This window comes from Limanda limanda, chromosome 13 (genome assembly GCF_963576545.1).
Source record: "Limanda limanda chromosome 13, fLimLim1.1, whole genome shotgun sequence".
Lineage (NCBI taxonomy): Eukaryota > Metazoa > Chordata > Actinopteri > Pleuronectiformes > Pleuronectidae > Limanda > Limanda limanda.
In genome coordinates this window covers 1,962,783-1,972,845 of record NC_083648.1, presented here as the reverse complement: position 1 = coordinate 1,972,845, position 10,063 = coordinate 1,962,783, and the positions used below count along the sequence as shown (strand labels likewise).

General features: G+C 47.9%; 1 protein-coding gene across 1 annotated transcript; it reads left to right on the top strand.

Annotated features, from left to right (window-relative positions):
* Window positions 1–782: 782 nt before the first annotated feature.
* Window positions 783–7,585, top strand: marchf11 (membrane-associated ring finger (C3HC4) 11). Its single transcript, XM_061083586.1, has 4 exons — window positions 783–1,130; window positions 5,547–5,702; window positions 6,602–6,794; window positions 7,263–7,585. The coding sequence occupies exons 1-4, from the start codon at window positions 783–785 to the stop codon at window positions 7,583–7,585; spliced, it is 1,020 nt and encodes a 339-aa protein (XP_060939569.1).
* Window positions 7,586–10,063: the final 2,478 nt, after the last annotated feature.

The window sequence follows — 10,063 nt, the reverse complement described above, 5'->3', positions numbered from 1 at the left end:
GGATGTCTGGTGTTTCAAAATATACTGAAATACAAAATGCAATAAAAGTGGTATTTATTTATTTATTTGATCAAGGGCTCACTTAGATACAAGTGTGTGTGTGTATGTGTGTGTGTATGCCGTGTGTATGTGTGTGTGTGTGTATGCTTTGTGTATGTGTGTGCGTGTGTGTGTGTATGCTGTGTGTATGTGTGTGTGTGTATGCTGTGTGTGTGTGTGTGTATGCTGTGTGTATGTGTGTGCATGTGTGTGTGTGTGTGTGTGTATTTGTGTGTGTGTGTGTATGCTGTGTGTATGTGTGTGTGTGTGTGTGTATGCTGTGTGTATGTGTGTGTGTGTGTGTGTGTGTGTGTGCTGTGTGTTGTGTGTGTGTGTGTGTGTGTGTGTGTGTGTGTGTTTGTGTGTGTGTGTGTAGCTGTCAGCTTGGACCGGAGAGGCGGAGGCAGAGGGGGGGGAGGAGGAGGGGAAGAGGAAGACGGGAATCCGGTGCTTCAGGTCGGTTCGGTTCCCTCACGATGCCCGGACGCTGCTGCTCGGAACCACGGCCCCGGGCCCCGGAGCGCAGGAGGCGGATCCAGCCGGAGGACCGGCGGGGGTCCGGCTGCTGATCCGCGGCTCGGCAGCACCGGGACGGAGGGGGTCCGGGATCCGGGACCTGGGACCTGGGATCTGGGATCTGGGATCTGGGATCTGGGATCTGGGATCTGGGATCTGGATCTGCATCACGTCCCGCAGTGCAGGAGGAACATCTGTGACATTTCATTCCGACACTTGAGTTGATGATGAGCACCGAGGAGGGAGAGGCGAGGGGGGGGGGCGCCATCACCCAGCGCCACACCCGGGAGGAAGACCCCCCCCAAGGAGCTCCGCATCCCGGGGCCGAGGACCAGGAGGAGCCGGGGGAGGAGGACCGGGAGGACCGGGAGGACCGGGAGGACCGGGAGGACCGGGACGGAGGGGACACGTGTGGGGGGGGCGACCCGCATGAATCCACCCGGGGGGATCTCTCCAGTGAGGACGGGGCGGTGGGGGGGGCAGCGTGCAAGACGCAGGCGATGCATTGGAGCTGCAGCAGTGACACGTGCATCCCGACCCCCAGCTGCAGGATCTGCTTCCAGGGAGCAGAGCAGGTGAGTGGGTGGACCCCCCTGGGTGGGGTGGTGGGGCCAGAGGAGAGCTAGAGCAGGTGAGTAGGTGGACCCCCGTGGTGGGGGGGTGGGGGGGCCAGAGGAGAGCTAGAGCAGGTGAGTGGGTGGACCCCCGTGGTGGGGGGGTGGGGGGGCCAGAGGAGAGCTAGAGCAGGTGAGTGGGTGGACCCCCGTGGTGGGGGGGTGGGGGGGCCAGAGGAGAGCTAGAGCAGGTGAGTGGGTGGACCCCAGTGGTGGGGTGGGCTGGTGGGGGGGGCACGGTCCGGTTCAGTACAAACTCAATGTGGGCCACATATGCCTCGACCGATTGGTGAGCAGCTAGAGCGAGAGAAGAGCTAGAGCGAGAGCCAGAGGAGAGCTAGAGCGAGAACCACAGAGCTAGAGCGAGAGCCAGAGGAGAGCTAGAGCGAGATCCAGAGGCGAGCTAGAGCGAGATCCAGAGGCGAGCTAGAGCAGAAGCCAGAGGAGAGCTAGAGCGAGAACCAGAGGAGAGCTAGAGCGAGAGCCAGAGGAGAGCTAGAGCAGGAGCTAGAGGAGAGCTAGAGCGAGAACCAGAGGAGAGCTAGAGCGAGAGCCAGAGGAGAGCTAGTGCAGGAGCTAGAGGAGAGCTAGAGCAGGAGCTAGAGGAGAGCTAGAGCAGGAGCTAGAGGAGAGCGAGAGCAGGAGCTAGAGGAGAGCTAGAGCAGGAGCTAGAGCAGGAGCTAGAGGAGGGCGAGAGCCAGAGCCAGAGGAGAGCTAGAGCAGGAGCCAGAGGATAGCTAGAGCAGGAGCTAGAGGAGAGCTAGAGCTGGAGCTAGAGAAGAGCTAGAGGAGAGACAGAGGAGATTTAGAGCGAGAGCCAAAGGAGAGCTAGAGCAAGAGCCAAAGGAGAGCTAGAGCGAGAGCCAGAGGAGAGCTAGAGCTAGAGCAGGAGCTAGAGCAGGAGCCAGAGGAGAGCTAGAGCAGGGGCCAGAGGAGAGCTAGAGCAGGAGCTAGAGAAGAGCTAGAGCAAGAGCCAGAGGAGAGCTAGAGCAGGAGCTAGAGAAGAGCTAGAGCTAGAGCAGGAGCCAGAGGAGAGCTAGAGCAGGAGCCAGAGGAGAGCTAGAGCAAGAGCCAGAGGAGAGCTAGAGCAGGAGCCAGAGAAGAGCTAGAGCGAGAGCCAGAGGAGAGCTAGAGCAGGAGTTAGAGAAGAGCTAGAGCAGGAGCCAGAAGAGAGCTAGAGCAGGAGCTAGAGCAGGAGCTAGAGCGAGAGCCAGAGGAGAGCTAGAGCAGGAGCTAGAGGAGAGCTAGAGCAGGAGCCAGAGGAGAGCCAGAGGAGAGCTAGAGCGAGAGCCAAAGGAGAGCTAGAGCAGGAGCTAGAGCGATCTTTATGGAGGTTTGGACAAAGTGAACAGAAACAGAGACTGTTCAATGTATGAGTGAGGATTTACAGGGTCAGAGGTCAACATGCTCTGAAAACAAGTTCTAACTCATGAAAGAAAAATCAAACCTCACCCTTCGTACCATTTTGCACCTGTAAGCAGGTTTGATTCTTTCGACAGCGGCCATGTTTGACAGCGCAGGTCAGAGCAGCTGCAGGTTTCTGTCCTGAAGCTTCACTCTGGGTCCGATCATCTGCTGAGGACCTGAAGTTCAACCTCTCTGTAAATCCTCCTCCTTTCATTTCACTGCTTCGCTGTGTTTTTAGATAAAAGGCAGTGAAGTTTAGAAGCGCTTGTTTCTTCAGGTTGAGTTCAGTGGACCCTTGAAGTTTCCTGTTCATTATCTAAATTCTTAGATAGACAAAAAGTGATTGTCTTTATTTAGTGTGAAGAATGTAAATCTCAGCCTTTAGAAATGGTTTCAACCCAAATCCAGATTTAAAAATCCATTTTCATTCAGTCTGATTCATGAGAGGAAGCCCGAGATAGAAGTTACACCAGAGTTCCTTTAGAGGCTGAACCTCTGTCTCCAAACTGCTGTGGGAACTAGTGAGTGAGATTTAATTGAGGATGATTATTGGACCAAACTACTATTTGAACTTTCAAGCTCGTTACTGTATTTTTTTGGGAAATCACAGCTTCAAAAAATGCAGCTGAATACAAGAGGAAGCAGAAGTTCCCTTTAGAAGGTGCATGTTTTCTTAGTGCACATTTATTCTTGAGTCAAATCTACGTCTCGTGTCCGTTGTAAAATCGAAACCCAATGAATCAAACTGCGTCATATCCATCATATCCGAGGTGGATGAAAAAGGCTGAATCATAATCTATTTATAATAAACGTCATCCCTACGCCATGCGTCAGCCGAACTGTCTGCTCGTCTTCCTGGAGCTGGGTGGACAGATGTGGACCAGCAGGGACAAATGGACACTCTGGCTCTGAAACCCGACACGCCGTTTGCCTGTTTGCTCCGTGACAGTGAGACTGGATGAGGGACGAGTCGTCCCCACCGGAGCTGAAGGGGAAGAGGAGTCAGGGCAGTAAACGCCTAAGTGAATATCCTGTCTTCTGAACGTGGGCTATAGCCTATTAGCAGAGCTAATCTAATTGCTCTGCCTCCGGGTCCAGACTAATATTTGATTTTGATCCGAGGCCACGGGCTGGTCAAGCTCACCGGTTACCGAGAAAATTACAAAACAGAAACTTGACACTTACAATATTCCTGTGTGAGACGACAGAGTGAGAATGAGATGTCATTTAACACGAGCAGAGGCCCGGCCAGCATCAGCAGGTTGTCATTTTTATATTTTCATGAAAATATCCTTTGAACGTTATCTCAAAATCATAATAATAAAATAACTTGCTCACCTTTTTTGGGGAGCTGGTCCGTCAGGTTCTTCACTGTGTTTCTAGAGTTATGTCCTGGAAGTCGAGAGGTAAAAGACGCCATGTGACTCGTTCTCTCTCCTCCTGTTTCCTGTCTCTCTGCTCTCACATGAACATATTATATATATATATTTACGCCCTTCAGTAGAAGCCTTGCTTGCCTTCTTGTAAATTCTAGAATCCATTGATCGTAGTAAAAACAAATGATCAAATCTTATAAAAAAAAAACGTTCTTAATCCAATATTCACGAATCACAATTGTTCTCATAGATCTAAACCAGGTGAGAGATAAGATAAGAAGTTTGTTTTTCTGTGAACTATCCCTTTAACTATTATTAACAGGGAAAAACACGTAGAAAACTGTACTTGTACAAAAGAAGAAGTCTGATAGAGATGGAGCCGTAAAGACAACTGTAGAGATGGAGGTGTCGCCATTAGTGTATGTGTGTCAGCATATTGTATATCTAAGCAATCTAGTTGTATCATAATCCATGAATACGTGCTAAGTTTTGGGCTCTTCGAGGATTCAGACTCCAAGATGTCGGGTTTTTTATCAATCACAGCTTCAGTTGGAAGCCGCCGCGTCACTTCATTCCAGACGAAGCCTCCGAGGTCCGATTAAACCCACAAGGTTTTCATGACAGGATGAGAAATGAGCTTCCTGACCACTGACCTTAATATACTATTAATATGCCACTCACAGCTCAGCCGGCAGGTCAACGCTGCAGTAATGGCTTCCCGAGGAAAAAACAGAAGCACAAATATGTGTCTTCAATGATTGATGTCGGCCGGCTGATATCCGTGAGTGTAGCTCTGAGAGATGAGCATTGATCTGAGCGGTGCTGCCAAAGCTCCGTGGTGAACGAGTCCTGTGTCTTCCTCCTGGAAGAGAAGGACTTTTGAAATGATGGGAAACACACACACACCTTCCTCAATGGATGTAAGATGGAGACAGTCAGTTTCCTACCGTCCCGGGAAAGATCCCGATGTTCAACCGTCTCTGGTGCAACAGGAAGTGGACGAATTTATAGAAAGTCCAACCGAGACATGAATATGAATCGAAGTGCAGTTCTAGTTATTCTGGTTTTTAGAATTCCAGCTATTTTCCACTTGTGAATGTCTTAAAGTGCTTTGATCAAATCAATGTCTTCTTGTATTGGAAAAATGACTCTGTGTAGTGGAAAAGAGCAAAGTGTGGTTGAAACCTATTTTGTAGTTGAAGAGTAACTTTTTGCATACCTGTCTAAGACTCCATGACCTTAAATGTTTATGACCTGAAACCTGTATGACCTTTTTATTACTCATGACTGTCCAAGGAACCCAATAGAAATGTATGTAAATCATTTCTTCTTGTCCTTCAGTTCCTGTCTGAATCTACCCTACAGAGCCAGTCTGAACTGGTTCAGGCAAACAGCCTCAGTTCTCCTATATAAGATCCGTGCATCTGACTGTTCTTCATCTTCACTCTGAGATCCTTGTGGTTTCCCTGTGTTGATCCTTTCTGCAGAAAGGCCCTTTATTAAATACACGTAGATAACTTTGTTGTTTCCAGCCTCTTGTATCTCCAGATTTCCGTCACAGTATATTGACCTTTGCCCTCTCTCTGGTCTCCAGGGCGACTTGTTGAACCCGTGCCGCTGCGACGGCTCCGTGCGCTACACCCACCAGCACTGCCTGCTGAAGTGGATCAGCGAGCGGGGGTGCTGGACCTGCGAGCTCTGCTGCTATCGCTTCCACGTCATCGCCATCAACATGAAGAGGCCGTGGCAGGTACTGCAGGACATCGTTCTGTTGAGTTTTATCTGAGGAGAACGACCACAGTCAGATACTGTCAGGCCTGGACTGGAATGAGGACTCAGAAGCAGAGAATATCACGTACCAGCACACTTTATTGATTTCAGAACCTCAATGCAGAGTGACAAACAAGAAGGCTATGAAAATCTCACTAACTATATCTATATAATAATATAATACTTGGCAAGAAATAACTGGGGGGAAAAAAACTTCCTAATAAATACAAAACACACACTAGAAAAAGAAAAAGGTCTTAAACATAAATCACTCCAGAAGGAGGACAAACAAATGGTAAGAGCAAGAAATCAAAAGCGCTCCCGAAGGAGGAAAACCAAACTACTAATGAATGGGGCAAAAGAAAAGGCTCACCTAAACAGGAGGCTCAACAAACTAACTAAATCTCTCTAAACATAAATCGCTCCAAAAGGGAGGAAGAAAAACAGATTACAAACAACACAAAACAAAGCTAAACTGGAAAACTTTAACAAACGAAAAATCACTCTCAAGGAGGAAACAGAAAACAACTTACGTGGCGTAGCAAGAAACTCTTTGGCAAAAACGACAATGACTGTGGGTAAGGCTTAGGTGCACGAACAAGAACGAAACACTTCGGCACAAGACAAAGGGGAGACGCAGACTATAAGCACATGAGGGTGAAGGGAACAGGTGGAAACAATCAGAGACAATCAGACCGGTGACACATGAGGAAGGGCAAGTGACCTGAAACGAGAGGAGAGTTAGGATTTCAAAATAAAACAGGAAGTTACGAGACAAAAACCCCAAGACAAGACAAACCTCACCGCGGTGTGACAGATACATGTTGTGTTCCTGTCCTGTTCCTACATTTGTTCTCTCTCTGTCTCCTCTGCCTGCAGTGGCAGTCCATCACCATCACCCTGGTGGAGAAGGTGCAGATCATTGCCGTGTTCCTGGGCTCCCTCTTCCTGGTGGCCAGCATCTCCTGGCTGCTGTGGTCGGCGCTCAGCCCGCACGCCATCTGGCAGCGCCGCGACGTCCTCTTCCAGATCTGCTACGGCATGTACGGCTTCATGGACCTGGTCTGCGTAGGTGAGGAGAGAATCATTAATGCAGCCACACAACCGTTCTCTGAGGTCGATTATCAAATATTTAGTATTTGCAGATGGAACTATTTGGCTGTTGGGGTCCAATGTGTTGTTTGGTGTCATTTATGTGTAATGAGCCAAACAAACACTATAATACAAACTCACAACCTGAGTAATAGTCGGGGTGATGTTGGCTTCTTATGTTTGGTTTTAAAGTGAAGTAAGTGTGGAGACTCCAGGAGAGAGCTGAGGATCTGACAAACGTTTGAAAAAGAGACGTGTGATGTTTTTTGTGTGTTTTAAATCCCTTCAAATAAACTCTGTTGTGTTGGAAGGTGGAAGAAGAAAAGAAATGAAACCACCTGATGCTGAATATGACCGGCAGCTTGAAAAGGACCATTTCTAATTTGCATAATGTATTCAACAGTTTCGACATTTCTTCCACGTGTGTGCGTTTCTGTCGTTGCTACAGGCCTGATTGTCCATGAGGGGGCAGCAGTGTACAGCGTCTTCCTGCGCTGGCGAGCCGTGAACCTCCACTGGGACGTCCAGGGTTACGATAAGGCAAAGGACATGGAGGAGATGAGCACGGGTCATTCCTTATTGGCCCCCAGGACGCTCTGGTTGCCCCTGGCCACCTTTGGGCCCGATGGCCCCTCCCACTCCACCCAGCTGGGGCCACAGCCGTGGACCTGCCTCTGTTTGGCCCCATTCTGTCCGAGCCTCGGGACCCGGAACCACCTCAGCCCGGACGAGGACTCAGGAGAGGTCGTCGTCCGGGTCACATCGGTGTAACGCCGGGCAGGAACCAAACATCTGATGGTTCTCACCTGGTCGTAACAAGCTGAGCTTTGCTGGGATGTGTTTTCCAGATTCTTTGGAGCAGCGATATGGAGTTCCCGTGCCCGAGTCACTCTCAACTGTCAATCAAGTTGTTTTACCACGTTTTTATATCATCAAATAACTAATTAAGACCAAACGTGAACACTTGAAAATACATCAATGTGATAATCTTTGAGAAATGTGACTTTTTAGTTTGGTCCATGTGCCGTCTTCTAACCTGGAGGACACGTATGATGCACTATAGCCACCAGGGGGCTATCATGTCCCCCATCTTTGTTTACAGTCTCTGGTCAGAAGCCAAACTGACATGAAATTCTCATATTTAGTTGGTTTACATTAAAATGTTAAATCTTCGTAGAAACCCGACGAGAACCTTCGGTGGAATCACTCAGAAGAACCCAGTGTTTCCCCTCCAGCCTTTGACCAACGAGCCTTCAGGATTCAGTGACCGAGGCAGATTGAGCACAAGACAAACCCCTGATGTCAGAAGGAGGATTAATTACTTATCTCTCACTGTCTCTGAATGCTGGCGTATGCTGCTGCACAGGATCGATCCTCGATGATTCGTGTTAAAGCTGCTGTTGAAACTCGTTGATTTGATGTGTCCCGTCTGTTGAGCTTCCAGGAGCTCTGTGCTGGTCTGGGATGTGAGACGGGTTTTCGGGCTCCGGGATCGGTTCTAGACTCGGTTCTAGACTCGGTTCTTGGTGATGACTTTGCAATGTGCAGCACAGAAACGACTTGAATGTGACTTTAGCTGTTGGATGTGTTTCTATTTCTTTTGAATGTAACATGGATGTAATGTATAAAGAATATTTGTATACACGGAGAGCAGTGTTGTTTGTCTGCATAATGTGTAGTTGACCTGACGTCACAAACATCACAGTTCCTGCTGTCTCCCTCTGATTGTCCTGTAGGGGGCCGGACTTCGTCTTTCATAATCTCAGTACGAGAGAACAGTAAATAAAAAACTCTATCTACGCAGCTGCAGGTTTTTTAAAGTGTTGGCTAATCAAAAGCTGGACTGCTCGACCAATCAGGTGTGTTTAGTGCTATCAGCCCCACCCCAAAGGTTCCTGTACTTCTGTAGCACAACCCTAGATACAGTCTTGTGTAATTATTAAAATTAAGTAGCTAGAAATGACTGTCCCGGTGATCCTGTGATCCGTGGCCCCTGGTAGGGTCTCCCAAGGCAAAGTGGTCCCAGGGGAGGGGCCAGACCAAGAGCGATTCAGAAACCTGAGAAACCCTCTGGAGGTTTCCATTGGCCGGTAACCTCGGCCAAGAAGCTCTCATTGTTTGTCCTTTAGATTACGGGAAAACGACTGAATGGATTTTCTTGAAACCCAAGAAGACCTCATTACACTTTGGAGGGGTTCGGGTGAAGGGGGTTTCTGGTGTTAATAACTGGGCCGATCAGCCAGACAAATACGAAATGATAATTTTCATAATCTCACATTCTTCTTTGAGATTGAGTCACAACAAGTGGAAACAGCTGAATAATGGAACTATGAACACAATACACACACAACTACTGCAGATAATTCAGTCTGTGGAACAAGTGTGAAATAAAGAGAAAGTCTAACTGAATACACCTTTAAATCAAATATGCAACCATTTATTGTTAGAATCATCCTTTTAATACATAAAACAACTCATACAGATTTATTTTTATAAAAGATACCGGTATAAGATCCACTGTGAGTTGGATGCTTGTGTAAAGAAACAAGAGAAAACGTGGTCATCATTCAGGAAAAACAACAGAAGTATAAAATGTACAGCCACATGATTATATAATATATATAACATTGCACATTATACCAAAAAAAGTGGAAACCACACATAGAACATAAAGTAAGGTTCGCAATATACAGCAAGGCACCGTGGAATTAACCTGCACACGCGTCTTTGGATGGATCTGCCGCCCGCGGAGCTCCAGTGAAATGTTGAAGGAATGTTCCACTGCAAAGTGTCCAAACTGCAAACTGTCCAAACTGCAAAGTGTCCAAACTCCAAAGTGTCCAAACTGCAAAGTGTCCAAACTGCAAAGTGTCCAAACTGCAAAACTGTCCAAACTACAAACTGTCCATCAGAACAAGTCGTTCAGGGTCTTGTGTCCAAACACTTGCAGACTGAGGAGCTTTAAAAGGCACAAGAACTGAAATCCAGGGGAACTCACCGAAAACGAGGATTCAAGCTCGTTGGGAGACTTCTCCTACCGATTAGTTGAAGATTTGACACCAGCAATCAGGAATTTTTTTAGTATTTAAAACCATGTTATTCTGACATGACCAGGAACAAACCCATGTAATGAAACCCTCTGAATTTGGTGAATCTAAACTTTCACGTCTGTCTCAGGCGTCTGTAGTTTAAAAGGGATCTTTGTGTTGTCGCAGTTCCTACTTGCTGCCAGCAGAGGCTGACAAAGAT

What these genes read in the sequence shown, in the direction of transcription:
- marchf11 (XM_061083586.1), top strand. Translation starts at nt 783, where the DNA reads ATGAGCACCGAGGAGGGAGAGGCGAGGGGGGGGGGCGCCATCACCCAG. An exon ending in ACATGAAGAGGCCGTGGCAG is followed by an intron (nt 5,703 to 6,601) that starts GTACTGCAGGAC and finishes CTCTGCCTGCAG; the next exon opens with TGGCAGTCCATCACCATCAC. An exon ending in CATGGACCTGGTCTGCGTAG is followed by an intron (nt 6,795 to 7,262) that starts GTGAGGAGAGAA and finishes TCGTTGCTACAG; the next exon opens with GCCTGATTGTCCATGAGGGG.